The sequence below is a fragment of the Urocitellus parryii genome, chromosome 7, assembly GCF_045843805.1.
Source record: "Urocitellus parryii isolate mUroPar1 chromosome 7, mUroPar1.hap1, whole genome shotgun sequence".
Classification (NCBI taxonomy): Eukaryota; Metazoa; Chordata; class Mammalia; order Rodentia; family Sciuridae; genus Urocitellus; species Urocitellus parryii.
The window spans coordinates 178,029,313-178,043,984 of NC_135537.1; the positions used below are offsets into that span (position 1 = coordinate 178,029,313).

The window sequence follows — 14,672 nt, forward strand, 5'->3', positions numbered from 1 at the left end:
TGGGTTCAATCCCCAGCATCACAAAAAAAAAAAAAAAAAAAATCTATTTGTGCCACAGACTGGGTAGAGGAATAAGACCTGGTTGCTGTCATCAGCCCAAAACCAAGGACTAAGAATTCTTTCACGAGGAGGGTCCCTGAAGCCTTAGGAAGAGGATAAGACCAAATGTGGGAGGCTGACTAGCAAGTGACTGGGTCTGACTCCCCTGCTGAGCGGTGTGGCCAGCCGTGGTCATTGGTCAAGCTGCTGGATAACCTTGGTCTTCTAGGGTGACTGTGACTCATGCATGGGCGTGCCTTCCTACAGCCCCATGGGTGGAGCTATGCTCACCTGTTCCTTTGTAATATTACCCCTTGCCCTGTTTAGGATAGAATGTTCCATGGAAATGCCTTTTGTATGTCCCCTTCTCTTACTGTGCCCTTGGGTGTGGCCTTCCTAGATGTCAGTAAACCTGCTGACAGCAGACATCCTGAAGCTAGACTCAGCCCCTTGAAACATGACCCCTTGCCTCATTTGAATAGCTTCTCCTCAATAAAAGGGGTCAGCACATTCTCTCTCTGTAGACCCTTAAGGTCAGAGAAGCAGGCACAGCACTGCCCCCTCAAAAAAAAAAAGTATTTCTGTCTCTTGTGTGGTTATTTCCCGCAGCCCAATTAGCCCAGTTCCCCTGGAGTGACCCCTGAGTGTTTTAGTGGGGAGCAGACCCAGCAACCAACATAAAAAAGGGAAACTGGAGTGACCCACATGGCTCCAGAACCCACTCAGTTGATTACATGGAAACTGTCTGGGACAATTCCTGGAGGACGGGTGGGGCTCACCCTTTCAGGCCTGAACTCCAGGCCTTTGCCTCTATTGTCCAGGGAGAGGCAGAGAAGAGCCCTGGCCACCCTGAGCAGAGATGCACTTCCCTGAGCCTGCATAGGCTCCCGACAGAAGCCCAAAGGCCTGGAGCCCTCACTGAGCAGCCAGGGAACCCAACCACCCAGACTGAGGTCAAAACCCCTGCCCTGAGGCTGTGTGTCAGGCAGAGGCCGATCACAGGGATCTTAAACCTCAGAGTGTGGAGGCCACTCTGCTTTAATGCAGGCTCAGAGCTGAAGGTACATGGTCCCTTGTCCTCAGAAAGCTCACAAACGAAACCTCTACCACCACAAGCCCTATCATCTGCGATCATGAGACCCCCATCAATCAAACTTTCCCGAAAACCCCTGACAGGAATCAGGTCAATGGGCTCCAGCGTCCAAAATATCCAGAATTGTACCTCTGTGCAAAACGAGGCGCTTTTCAGGGCTCGTCATTGCTGCCCCGCTGCGCCTGGCTGACAAAGAGCCTTAGGACTGACCCAGTCCCCGTGATTTCTGGCCAGAGGTGGCGGATCCTCACGGGTCCCGACGGGGGTTTGGGGGTTGGAGGGGCCACCGTAAGGGCAACAGATCTATGGGGGCGCAGAGAGCCGACCCCCGGGCTCCAGAGGATCGAGAAGGCGGGCGTGGGGCGTATGGACGTGCTTCAGCCGCGTGGGCTTCGACTTGTGCGCGCTCCCAAGCGCCCTGGAGGCGCCACCTGCCTCTCACCACGCAGCCTCGTACAAGGCCGCACAGTGCCCAACCGCAGCAGCCCCAGCACCAGGGGCAGCGCTCGGCGCACGCACTCGGCGGAACTCAGCGGAAGCCCCGCCCCTGGGGCCGGCCCGCCCCTTCCGCTCCCTGAGAGCCCGTGGAGCGCGGCTTCCGCCCGGGGTTCAGGAGTCGGAGTCGGTGCTTCCATTGGCCGCCGCCCCCTAGTTTCCCAGTTTGGATTTTCGAACCCAACTCCTCGGCCTTCACATCAGTTCCATCTTCAAGTTCCAGCAGAACCTGAACCCAGGAAAGAAGCCCACGTGCCGCCTGTCCACCCGTGGAGAGCCAGGTGAGGTTCTCGCCCGGCTTAGGGCCTCGCCTTCCCCTCTCCCTTCGGTCCCGCGAAAGCCCTCCGCGGCCCCGACCATGGCCCAGAAGCCGAAGGTAGACCCCCATGTCGGGCGGCTGGGGTATCTGCAGGCACTGGTCACGGAATTCCAGGAAACCGAGAGCCAAGGTGAGAGGCGCGGGTGGGCGCCAGGGGAACCCTCAGGAGTCCGGCCGCGACCGCCTTCTGGGCCTGGTTCCAGCGCTTCTGTTCCTTCGCAGACGCCAAGGAGCAAGTCCTCGCCAACCTTGCCAACTTCGCCTATGACCCCAGCAACTACCAGTATCTGCGGCAACTACAAGTCGTGGATTTATTTCTCGATTCTCTGTCGGAAGAGAATGAGACCTTGGTGGAGTTCGCTATTGGTAAGCCTGGGGCTGGTCACCTAGAGACCTGATGAGCAGAGGAGAGTGTTAGAAATGAGCCCGGGACTGGGGCTCAGTGGTAGAGTGCTGGCCTTGCACGTGCGAGGCACTGAGTTCGATCCTCAGCACCACATATAAAAATAAAGGTATTGTGTGTCCATCTACAACTAAAATAAGTAAATAAAAATAAAAAGACATCTTAAAAAAAAAAAAAAAAAAAGAAATGAGGCCTTGGACCGCGCGCGGTGGCCCTTAAGACTTGGAAGGCTGAGGCAGGAAGATCTCAAGTTCAAAGCCAGCCTCAGCAATTTAGCGAGACCTTGTCTCAAAATAAAAATGAAAAAGGGCTGGAGATGTGGTTAAGGGCCCCAGGGTTCAATCCCTGGTGCTAAAAATAAATAAGCCAGTCCTTGGGAAAGGACTGGGTTTTTGTTTTGTTTTTTTTAATTTTAATATTTATTTTTTAGTTTTTTCGGTGGACACAACATCTTTGTTGGTATGTGGTGCTGAGGATCGAACCCAGGCCGCACGCATGCCAGGCGAGCGCGCTACTGCTTGAGCCACATCCCCCGCCCAGGACTGGGCTTTTCTAAGCTGCTTCTTTTTTTTTTTTTTTTCCCTTGGTTTTTCTACTAGAGCTAGGTACTCAGTCCCAAATGCAGTGACTATCTCAGTATCAAATGCTTCCATGTGCGCCTCTGCAGATTACATTTCTCGTATGTTTATCATATATAACTATAAAAGAGAGTCCCAGTGGTACTTAACATGCTTAGTGAATTCTGTCATTTTCCTTTCTCATAATGTCTCCAGCACTGGGTGGATACACTGTCAAATACCTATTCTGCTGCTAAAAAGCTCTGTTCTGGGCTTTGAGACTTTGAGTGTTTTGTCTCTGGCAGAGGAAAATAGAAGGGGACACCTGAAGGGGGGATTCATCCAACGTGGTGTGTGCAGTCCTGGCCATGACTTGATGCAGTGGCCCTGAACTAGATTGCTTCTGGAATAACTAGCAGAGAGAAGGACTGGATCAGATTGCCCTTAGTCATGGCTCACAAAACCAAAACCAGTGTCTGTCTGTTGGCAAGTAACATAGTGGGTTTGGTAGAGCTGGGCTTTGAGTCATACAGGTATGTTCAAGACTTGCCCTGCCTTTTTATTGTCTGAATATGTGATTTCCCTTCTCTAGTCATTTGTCAGGAACAGTATCAGTAACTCCCTTTTACATTATTGAGAGAATTAAATGAAATATGATGCTTTTTTAGGGTCGGTGTCTACAGCTGATCCCCTTGGCCTCCACCCAAGAACCTGGTTGAGGGTAAACAGATTCCTTTTCTCTCAGAAAAATGAGATGGAATTAGATAACACCCTATCAAAGGAGCCACCCATCTGTTCCAGGGATTTTGCTCTCTGGAAAAACATCACTGAGTAATAGGAGAAAAGAGGAGCCTGGTGTTGAGGGTGTTGCTCAGTATTAAGAGTTCTTGCCATGCTGGGTTATAGCTCAGTGGTAGAGTGCTCACCTTGCATGTAGAAGGCACTGGGTTTGATCCTCAGAACCACATAAAATAAAAGTATTGTGTCCATCTACAACATTAAAAAAAAAGGAATCTGAGGTACAGATATCTGCAACTATTCTGGCTAACAGCGGGCAGGGTCAGAATGCAGGCTTCCTTCCATCAGTCCCTGAAGACCACCACAGTAGCAGATATCTATGTCAGTTCTGATGAGGCAGGGCTGAGATCTGCTCCAGGGTCCAATGGCTTTGCCTTCTGTCTGAGGTTGGAAATCAGGTGTCTGCTGGGGGCTTCATTCTGACTGTACTTATTTCCATCAGTTGTGGCAATGGCCTGAAAGCTGTAGTGGTCCCTTGCCACCACATACCACTACAGCTCATCTTGTACCACTGCCTGTAAGATCTCTGAATCTGTCACCACCTACTAGGCAGGTGGTGCTGAGCCCTCTTTATATATCAGGGAACTACTTAGGGAAGTTAAGTCTAGTACTGGAAGTTCACACTGTTAATGATGACTGGAGCCACAATTTTACCCTAGTTCTGGAAGATTCTGCTCCCAGGGGACCCAGCTGACAACCCATATGCAGGCCCCAGGGCATCAGCTTCCTCCGTTCTTTGTTTCTGCTGCACCTGACCTCCTCCTTCACATCCCTGAGCTAGTTCTTATGGGAAGTCATCCCCCCTGAACTTGGTAGTGCCCACAGTCCCCAGGGCCATATCTGTTCAGTGTCATAGAGGAACTGCCACTGGAAGATGGCTTTGATCAAGCCAGAGCTGCCCCAACTTGAGATACTGGATGGGAAGTGGATGAATTATGGGGAACCAGATGTAAAGTAACTACTAATTGGTTGAAAGAATTCTGAACTGAAACCCCAATTTACAACATTGGTGGCCTTGTATTCATTTAGGAATGTTTGCCCAAAGCACCATTGGGTGACTTTCAGGTGCCCTATACACCTGCATCATCCTAGATGCTACCTGAAGATGTAAAAGAATCAGGAGAGAATTCTTTGCTCCCAGTAAAACTGATTAAATCCTAAAATATAGAATTCTTGACAGTTTTTCTACTAAAGTGGGACTTAAATAAGTGGCCCTCCAGAATTCATTTCAAATTGCTTTCTTTTTTATTTATTTGTTTATTTATTTATTTATTAGTTGTAGTTGGACACAATATCTTTATTTTGTTTATTTTTATGTGGTGCTGAGGATTGAACCCAGGGCCTCGCACTAGTGTTGAGCCACAACCCAGCTCTTAAATGGCTTTTTTATGTTCCATTTCCTGCAATACATGTTGCTGCCACCAGATGGTAGCAGTGTTTATATAAAGGTTAGTAAATAAGCCCTCAATGGCCTCTCTGGGAAATATTATTTAGTAAAATGGGAGATAAATGTAACCCATGATCCAGCACTTCTGTTCATAGGGTTAGAGACATGCACATCCAGATACATGCAGAAAAACACCATTAGCAGCATTGTCTGTAATAATCCTAAACTGGAATGATTAAACAATAAAATGGATACCCATGTCATCAACTATTCATACTATTAATAAATGAAAATGAAATCTACAGCTAGATTCAGTTTCTTTTTTTTTTTTTCCCTTTTTTATACTGGGGATTGAACCCAGGGTGCTATATCCCCAGCAGTCCCCCCGACTTTTTTTTTTAAGACAGAGTCCTGCTGAATTGCTTTTTACATTGCTGAGGTGGACCTTGAACTTGTGATCCTCCTGTCTCAGCCTCCCAACTTGCTGAGGTTACAGGCATGCACCGAGTGCAATAATCTTTCCAACATAATGTTAAATAATTGATGCCAGATACATATAAAACTCATGCCCTGATCAGGGAACTGTACCTCTGAGGGAGGGAGAGGATTGGATCAGAAAGGGATGTGCAGAGGCTTGAGGACTCCCCTCATGTTGGCTATGTGGGCACTTGCCTCTTCATTGTTAAACCCTACCTGGATGTGCCAGCACTTTTCTGTACATGTGGATTGCTGATATTACCCTGTGCCAGCCAGGTGCCCTAATCACATCACTTAATTCTCTCTGCCCATTTTACTGGTGAAGAAACTGAAACTTAGGGGCTGGGGATGTGGCTCAAGCGGTAGCGTGCTCGCCTGGCATGCGTGCGGCCCAGGTTCGATCCTCCAGCACCACATACAAACAAAGATGTTGTGTCCGCCAATAACTAAAAAATAAATAAATATTTAAAAAAAAAAAAAGAAACTGAAACTTAGAGCTGAGTTGCTTGCTCTGGTCCCCTAGTCCTCCCTAAGTAACAGTACTGAGGTTCTAATTGGATCTGTCAGACACAAAGCTGTTGCTATATTTGGTGACTGACTCCCTGCACCTCCTTGTGCTGATCAGCTGGGCTTCTGGGCTCACACATTGTGCTATTTAAAATAAATCCCCCAGCTATTTACCTGTGTCAAGATTCTGTCCCATCACAGAAAAGAGGTGATATGAGAATCTCTGGTCCATTCCTCTCTCCCGGCTCAGAAGGCTGGCTCCAGGCTGCTTCTACCTGGGCCAGGCCACCTCTGTCATCCCTGTGTGACTTGGAAAGACCAATGCCCCTTTCCCTTAGCTCTAGGCCCAAGCAGCACTGTTTGTTTTGTGTTTTATTGATGTATGTAAATTCATAATTTTTTCACATGGTATGCAATTCAAATGGTGTGTAGTGAACAGTATCACTCCTTCAGTAGCCATTTTCTTTCTTTGGTGCTGGGGATAGAACCCAGGGCCTCACATCTGCTAGGCAGGCTTTCTACCCTAGCTGCAGCCCCAGTCCCCTTGTTTGCCTTTTCTAGAGGCAGCCACCGTTATTAGTTGCTTGGATGCTCTACAGAGATTTTTTTTTTAGGATTTACAAACAAATAGGTAATTTGTATGTGTTGTTTTCATGGCACATCTACACATGAGGAATCTATATTCATTCTTTTTTTTTTTTTTTTTCCCAATTTAGCAACATATTTTGACATACCTGTAAAGAGCTGCTTTGTTCATTTGTTTGTTTGTTTACTGGTCCTGGGATTGAACTCAGGGGGTACTTCACCACACATTTTCACCCCTTTTTTATTTTGAGACAAGGTCTCACTTAGTTACCCAGGCTGAACTTGAACTTGTGATACTCCTGCCTCAGCCCCTCAAGTTGCTGGGATTACAGGGGTGAGCCACCATGCCCAGAAGTTTTTCTGTTTTGTTTTGTTGAGACAGGGTGTTTTAGTCAGGTTTTTGCTGCTGTGACAAAAAACCCTGACAAGAACAACTTTAGAGGAGGAAAAGTTTATTTGGGACTCACAGTCTGAGAGGTCTCAGTCAATAGACAGCTGGCTCCATTCCTCAGGGCCCAGGATGAGTCAGGGAAAAAACCCAGCTCAGGACATTATCAGCAAGCTGAGAGACTACACTTGTCAAATATAAAATACACACCCCAAAGGCATGCCCTCCAATGCCCCACCTCCTCCAGCCACACCTTACCTGCCTTCAGTTACCACTCAAGTTAATCCCCATCAAGGGATTAATTCACCGATTGAGGTTAAAGCTCTCATCACTCAATCATTTCACTTTGAATGTTGTTACGTGATCTCACATTTGAGCTTTTGGGGGGCTCCTAATAGACCATAACATAGGGTCTATGTTTTCCAAGCCTTGACTCCTGGGCTCAAGCAATCCTCTTGCCTTAGCCTCTGGAGTAGCTGGAACTATAGGTGCACATGACCCCAACCCCAGTGAAGATTTAGACCTGGCTGCATCAACTCAGTACCCCAGAGTAGGCAGGGCCTTAAGTGTAATAATACCTTGGAACACCTGGAAGAGCTCATTGAGTGGCTAGGTGCCAAGTGCTGACCAAGCCTTCGTCAGCATCTCCTCATTTAATCCCTGGGACAACCTTCAGTCTCTGCCCTTGTGGACCAGACTGCCCCTCCCAGCACCAACACCCTACTTGCTATGTGACCTGAGGTCAATCTCCTGGCCTCTCCCAGTTTTCTTATCCCAGGCTGCAGTTGAGGTTTCTTTCCTCAGCGGTATCCATGGATACTGATGTCTACAAGGGTCCTGCTTTGTTCTATTTTTTTTCTTCCTGTCTTTGTTCTATTTTTTCCTTGTCTTTTCTGTTTGTCCAAAGCAAGTTCATTAGCCTGTCAGAACTTGTTCTTTTGTTTTGTAGTCATTTCCTAAAATTGCATTGTTCTCAGCCTACAGTGAAGTGTGCAGATATTGGAAGTGCAGTTCACTGCAATGCAGTTCATTAAGTTGTGTGCACCTCCATGGAGCAACTCCTAAATTATTTAAGGTGTGGAATGTTGGGGCTGGGATTGTGGCTCAGTGGTAGAGCGCTCACTTAGCACATGTGAGGCACTGGGTTCAATTCTCAGCACCATATAAAAATAAAATAAAGGTATTGTGTCCATCTACGACTTAAAAAAAAAAAATGTGGGGAATGTTTCCTCTACCAGAGGTTCTTGCATGCCCCCTCCCACCTTGACCTAATGACAGCCCTAACCACTGTCTCTGTAGATTGCTTTGCCTATTTATTTTTTGTATCAGGGATTGAAACAAGGGTCTCTTTTCCCCTGATCCACATCCCAGGGCTTTTCATGTTTTTATTGTTTTGTTTTGGTACCAGGAATTAACCACTGGGCCACATACCCAGCCCTTTCTTTTTCTTTTTTTTTTAAAGAGAGAGAATTTTTTAATATTTATTTATTTATTTTTTTAGTTCTCGACGGACACAACATCTTTGTTGGCATGTGGTGCTGAGGATCGAACCTGGGCCGCACGCATGCCAGGCGAGCATGCTACCGCTTGAGCCACATCCCCAGCCCCTTTATTTTTTTCTTTGAGACAGGGTCTCACTAAGTTGCTAAGGCTTACCTTGAATTTGTGGTCCTCCTGCCTCAGCTTCCTGAATACCTAGAATTATAGGCATGCACCAGCAGTTTTTGAACATCGTGTAAATGGAATCATGCAGGATGTACTGTTTTTTGTTTTGTTTTGTTTTTGTTTTTGTTTGTTTGTTTGTTTGTTTCAGGATATACTCTTATATCTGGTTTCCTTCATTTGACCTGGTGGTTTTGTTGTTGGTGGTTTTTTTTTTTTTTTTTTTTTTTTTTTTAAGAGAGAGAGAGAATTTTTTAATATTTATTTTTTAGTTTTCGGCAGACACAACATCTTTGTTTGTATGTGGTGCTGAGGATCAAACCCGGGCCGCACGCATGCCAGGAGAGCGTGCTACCGCTTGAGCCACACCCCCAGCCCCTGTTGTTGTTTTGTGGGTTATTTTGTTGTTTGTTTTTTTGGTACCAGGGATTGAGCTCAGAGGTCTTTAGCCACTAGGCCACATCCCTAGCCCTTTATGTTTTTATTTTGATACAGGGTCTTACTAAATGCTTAGGGCCTCACTAAATTGCTGAGGCTGGCTTTAAACTTGCAATCCTCCTGGCTTAGCCTCCTGGGCTGCTGGAATTATAGGCCAGCACACCCAGTTCTTGAAAATGTGGTGCTGGGAATTGATCCCAGGACTCCTGCATGCAAGGCAAGTGCTCTACCACTATGCTACACTCTCGGCCCTTCTGTGAGGCTCTTGCCCCACAGCCTTCCTTAGTTCTTCAGGGCTGTTACACATAGGTAGACTGAGGATGGGAGTTCAAAGTAGCCTTGGCTGTGGCTTCTCCTGGGTCTTCTGGCTCCATCTTCATGCTCAACCCAGGGTGTTTGTGGGGTTTTTTTTTGTTTTGTTTTGTTTTTTCCACCCAGGAGCACTTAACTACTGGGCCACAGACCTTATTTTTGGTACAGGGAATTGAACCCAGGGCACTTAAGTACTAAGCCACATTCCCAGCCCTTTTAAAATATTTAATTTAGAGACAAGGTCTTGCTAAATTGCTGAAGTTGGCTTTAAATTTGTGATCCTCCTGGCTCAGCCTCCTAAGACCCTGGAATTACAGGCATATGCCACCATGCTTTGCTGTTTGTGCCACTTCTGAAAGGCTAGGCAATAGCAGGCAGGCCTTCCTGGAACCTTGAGAGAGTGGGCTGGAGCCTAGAATGAGCTTTGCATTCCTTTTTCCCTGGGCCAACTCCTTATTATAGGCCTGAGCCCCTCCTTGGGACTCAGGATGGAGAGGAACTGGGAGAGTGATAGGAGGAAGACTCTGAACCCATCCTTGCTTTTCCCCAGGGGGCCTCTGCAACCTGTGCTCAGACAGGGCCAACAAGGACCACATTCTGCAAGCAGGTGGCATCCCACTCATCACCAACTGCCTGTCCAGTCCCAACGAGGAGACAGTGTTGTCCGCAGTTACCACGCTCATGTACCTGAGTTCACCAGGTGCCAGCTCCCACCACGAGCTGACTTCCACACCTGTGGTCCAGTGCATGCTGCGCTTCTCTCTTTCTGCCAATACAAGGCTCCGGAACCTGGCCCAGATCTTCCTGGAGGACTACTGTTCCCCAAGTCAGGTGGCTGAAGCTCGTAGCTGGCAGGCCCACTCTGCCATGGGTATCCCACTGCCAAGGACTGAGGCCCCGCAGCAACCCTGACCCAGGCAGCTCCCAGTGCTGCAGCACCGTTATTTCTGGGGACCACAGTCCTGGCAGGGAAGTAGGGGACCACAGTCTGTCAAAATGCTGCCTTTTCTACCATCTTAAAGGTGAAGTTTTTCAGCACAACAAGTGTGTACACTGTGTTGAAAAGGCAGTTGGAGGGACGTGAGACCTGTGGAGGTCAAAGCTGGTGCTGTCTTCATGAGCTGACACTCAGACACACTGAAAGTGAGGGGCCTACCCCCAGTGCCACCACCTCCAGGCTCACACTCGTGTCAAAAGCACAGGCCCTAAATCCAGATGTAGCACAAGGGCCTGCTGGGGAGCAGAGCTGGAACTGAGGCTTAGGATTGGTCCCTGGGCCTGGGCCTGAGGCAATGAGGGACTAGCCCTTAACAGAAATGTCTGGAGTAATTTTGAGGTAGATATGAGAAGCCTCATCATTAAAAGGACCTGGGTGGGGGGCAGCAGAGGTGTAGCTGTGGAGGTGTGTGTGTTTGGCATGCATGAGACCCTGGGTGTGACCCCAGCAATACGTGGAAAAAGAACTTGAGCCTTGGGAAGCTGAGGTGTCACACCTCCCCCTCCAGGGCTGTGGAAGACCACACTTCCCCCTTAAGTCTCCAGGCTGGGCTCCTGGCCATGGTGGACACCTACCTGTGGAACTATGGCCTGGGATAAAGTATCTCCACAGCCCTTCTAGCTGATAGGCACTGTATAAGGGTTTCAAGGATGAAATCTTGTGATGTTAACATGGCCAGCAAGCATTAAGACCAAGGCCCTGAGAGTGATGACACTTCAGAATACAGAATAAAGGCAGGACCCCTTAGAGCGGGATAGTCTCCCCTCACTGCTCCAAGGCTTCCAACTAGAAGCCTGGCCCTTCTCTGCTGTCATAGGAAGCATCCTGGGAGGTAAGGCTTGCCCTGAGATGTTTCCACAGGCCCATGGATTTCAGGGGCACAAATGAAAGGGTGATGCTCAAGGCAGAGAAGAAGAGGTATGTGTGCACCCCCTGGTGCTGGTCAACAGAGAAAGGAATGTGGTCCCAGTGGAAAGTTGTGGTTTGTGAAAAATGGAGGGCCCTGGCCTCTCAGGTGCACCCCTTGGACAGCCACACAAAGGTCATTCTAGAGGAATGCTATTCAAGTGGGTGTGGAAGCAGGGGCAGGAACCACAAGATGGAGAAGGGAGGAAGCATCTGTTCTCCTAAGCCCTTGTTCCAGCTGCACCCACCCGGCGCTCTTATCCCTCTCCTTTCTCAAATAAAGGATTTTAAGAGACCAGACAGCCCAAGTTTTTTTTTTATTAAAAGGGTTCTGACTAGCTGATATTCCATTGTATTTCTATGCCAGTCGTGCTCCAGGTACAGCCGTCTCTGGAGGTGCCAGGTGGCTGGGCCTGTGCAAGCAGAGGTTACTACTGGTCTCCATTCTGCATGGCAGGAGTCCCTGGCTCTTCAGGGATTCCCTGCCAGCCTGCCTGCCTTCACTTCAGCACTGTCGCCTGCAGGTCCAGCTCATTCCCACTACACAGCTGCCCGCTTGCTCTCTATAATTTCCCTCCAATTGTCACTCCAGGAGAGCAGACGTCTCCTTGAAGGGGGCAGGGCCAGGTGCTGATTGTGGCAGCAGGTGAACAAGATGTGCTCCCAGCTTGGGGTTTCCTCTAGGCCTAGGAAGGAAAGACATGGAACATGTAATCTAGTTATTTTTACCCTCTACCTAATCCAGGCAGGCCAGATGCCTGGAGGTGCCAAAGATAACAGGTCCAACCTTGAATGGTGTCCTTATCATCAATGAGCAGATCTCCCAAGACCACAGTCTTGTCTCTTGTCAGGATAATGCGCTCCACAAACTGGGGTCCCAGGTGTCGCTCGACCCAGCGGTACTGTATGGGAGACAGGTCAGTCAGCGGGGCCTGAGGAACCCTGTATCCTGTATCCAGAGATAGCGCAGACTGAGTGGGAGTCCTTGAAATGTTTCTCCTTCCCCCAGCCCCCCCCCCCAGGAGGCCAAAGCTGGTGCTGTCTTCATGGGCTGACTTGATTTTCAAAATCATGATCTGGTAAGCTAAGTTAGCTCAGGCGGCCGCACCTTCTCACCCACACAGTGGTCAAACTTCAGCAGAGGGCTGGAGCAGATGAAGACCTCGGTGCTGCAGAGAAGGGGGCCCAGTTAGTTGTTTTTTGGTTGTTTTTTTTTTTTGTGTGTGTGTGTGTGGTGCTGGGGATTGAAACCAGGGCGTTGTGCATGCAAGGCAAGCACTCTACCAACTGAGCTATATTCCCAGCCCATGAAGGGGGCCCAGTTAGATCCGCAGAAGCCACCGCTGTCCCGCGGGCGTCACCGCCCCTCCCTCCTTACTCTGGCATGGCGTTCATCTCCCGCAAGGCTTCCAAAGCCCCCGGGATGGGCTCCAAGTCTAAGAAAAAGCCTGGGGCTTCATACACGCTGGCCACTTTATCCTGCAAGAGAAGAGTTCTCGGTCCTGGTCTCGCCTCCAGCAGATGGAGCCCCGGAGACGTCTCCATTAAGCTCCCCAGGCCGGGGCTTCGGAGAGAGGAGGGTCGGGAAGGTGGTGGTCGCGGAGGGTGGGCGGGCACTCTCCCGACCTTTCCTGTCCCGGGGTGAACTATGGATGCAAAAGTGGGAGTTTTGTTCATTTCAAACAAAAGGGGTGTCCCCGGAACGAAGCCCAGGAGCTCCTGTCCAAGCGGCGAGGCTCCGGGCTCCGTGTCTTACCGCCAGGTCGGGCCGCAGGGCTCGGTACTGCTCGCTGGCCAGGAAGCCGCGGCGCTGCTCCAGCGGCACGTGCGGCTCCCCGGGGAAGCGGCGGTGGAAGCCCCGCAGGAGGCCGGCCTCGAAGTCGGCCAGCACGCCGTCCATGTCCACCAGCACACGCACGGGCCGCGCGCGCTGCGCTGCCATCGCCTCCAGGCTGCGGGGGTCTCGAGGGTCTCGGACCCAAGGGGCTGAGCCGGCCGGAAGCGCGGAGCGCTGGGCGCCGAGTGCCACCGCTTCCGGGCCGCGAGCCGTGGGCGGAGCCCCGTCAGACTAGCCCGGCTAATTTGCATAGGCCGCAGGTGGGGACGCAGGGCGACACCCGGCACCGGTCTTCAAACCTGTCTTCCTGTCGACCTGCGGTGGCAGGAACCCCTTCTGGTACCAGGGCAGGACAGCTGAAGGCCATCTCTTTTAAGATCTTCAGCTTTTTCGTGACTCACCCTTCGTCCTCCCAAAAAAGGCACGATCTAAAATACTGGAAGTTATCTTCTTTTTTTCTCCCCCGTCCTTTTTTCTCTGTACTGGAGGTTGAACCAACCTGTGTCGCTTTACCACTGAGCTACATCCCCAAGCCCTTTTCATTTCTTGAGACACAGCCTCGCCAAATTGCCCAGGCTGGCCTCAGATTTGTAATCCTCCTGCCTCAGCCTCCCGAGTCGCTGGGTTTACAAAAGTGCACCACGGTGCCCAGCCTGTGAAGCACCTTCTAACAAGGAAGCAACGCGTTTTAAATCTGTGGGCCTGGCTGCACATATTAAATTCGAAGTCTCAAATTCTGAGGCCACCGACAGTTCTGCCCTAACTGCTTGACCAGGCTGGATGCAGAGACCCCAGACCAGAGCCCTGATGCTTGAAGGCCTGAATCATGGGGGCTGCGCGTTAATGTGAAGTGAATGAAACTGTTGAAGGTAATGGGGTCTGTGAGTCGATTATTTTTGTAGCACTGGGCACTGAACTGGGGCTAGGCAAGCATCCTACCACTGATCTACAGGCCCAGCCTTACCAGAATAGGTTTGAAACATGGGAGAATATAGTTCAAACCTCCTGTTCACTTGGGGAGGTGATTTCCTTCAAGCACTGCTAATCAGGGCTGTTCTTTCTCTGGAAATGGCACGTACAGCAGAAGCCTCTATCATCCTTCCATCTCCATGTTCTCCATCTGAGGACCCTGCCACTCCCACACCAATGGGTCAAAAGCATCACATAAGGGGAACCTGATCTAAGGTGAGTCAGTTTCAAACTGTGCAAGAGGTAGGAAGCATTAAGCCAGATGTACTCAGTGCCCAACTGCGTCTTTGGCCTCCTTCACCAAGGTACTTTAGTCACACAAACAGGCCAAGAGGTCTGCCAATGAAGTTGCTCCTTGGGTAACTTTGTAGTCATCTTGTCACGGTTTGAAGATCAAAAAACTTCACTTTCCAGACTAGCAATTGAACACCCATAACACATTCCAGTGCTAAATCTGCTCTAATAGTCCCAAAGCGACTGGCTCAACTGTTCCCCACCCCAGA

At 49.6% G+C, this 14,672-nt stretch overlaps 2 protein-coding genes across 3 annotated transcripts; one reads left to right on the plus strand and one right to left on the minus strand.

Moving 5' to 3' along the window:
- Positions 1–1,722: 1,722 nt before the first annotated feature.
- Armc7 (armadillo repeat containing 7) lies at positions 1,723–11,611 on the plus strand. Of its 2 annotated transcripts, none has more exons than XM_026404826.2 (3): positions 1,723–2,076; positions 2,169–2,312; positions 10,011–11,611. In XM_026404826.2, the coding sequence occupies exons 1-3, from the start codon at positions 1,986–1,988 to the stop codon at positions 10,370–10,372; spliced, it is 597 nt and encodes a 198-aa protein (XP_026260611.2). In that variant the 5' UTR covers positions 1,723–1,985; the 3' UTR covers positions 10,373–11,611. The 2 variants fall into 2 exon arrangements, with proteins under 2 accessions (XP_026260611.2, XP_026260613.2); XM_026404828.2 differs by having other exon boundaries at positions 2,169–2,248; positions 10,011–10,244.
- A 69-nt stretch (positions 11,612–11,680) lies between these two features.
- Positions 11,681–13,359, minus strand: Nt5c (5', 3'-nucleotidase, cytosolic). Its single transcript, XM_026404862.2, has 5 exons — positions 13,120–13,359; positions 12,742–12,842; positions 12,472–12,532; positions 12,151–12,265; positions 11,681–12,049 (listed from the first exon to the last, which is right to left on the minus strand). Exons 1-5 carry the CDS (start codon positions 13,303–13,305, stop codon positions 11,904–11,906), a joined length of 609 nt encoding a protein of 202 aa, XP_026260647.1. The 5' UTR covers positions 13,306–13,359; the 3' UTR covers positions 11,681–11,903.
- Between the last annotated feature and the right edge of the window lie 1,313 nt (positions 13,360–14,672).

Bases quoted from the DNA above. Each gene is read 5' to 3' on its own strand.
- Armc7 (XM_026404826.2), top strand. From the start codon at position 1,986: ATGGCCCAGAAGCCGAAGGTAGACCCCCATGTCGGGCGGCTGGGGTAT. The intron at 2,077-2,168 runs GTGAGAGGCGCG...GTTCCTTCGCAG, and splicing joins CCAGGAAACCGAGAGCCAAG to ACGCCAAGGAGCAAGTCCTC. The intron at 2,313-10,010 runs GTAAGCCTGGGG...GCTTTTCCCCAG, and splicing joins CTTGGTGGAGTTCGCTATTG to GGGGCCTCTGCAACCTGTGC.
- Nt5c (XM_026404862.2), bottom strand. From the start codon at position 13,305: ATGGCAGCGCAGCGCGCGCGGCCCGTGCGTGTGCTGGTGGACATGGAC. The intron at 12,533-12,741 runs GTAAGGAGGGAG...CCTTCTCTGCAG, and splicing joins GAGATGAACGCCATGCCAGA to CACCGAGGTCTTCATCTGCT. The intron at 12,266-12,471 runs GTGCGGCCGCCT...TCTCCCATACAG, and splicing joins ACCACTGTGTGGGTGAGAAG to TACCGCTGGGTCGAGCGACA.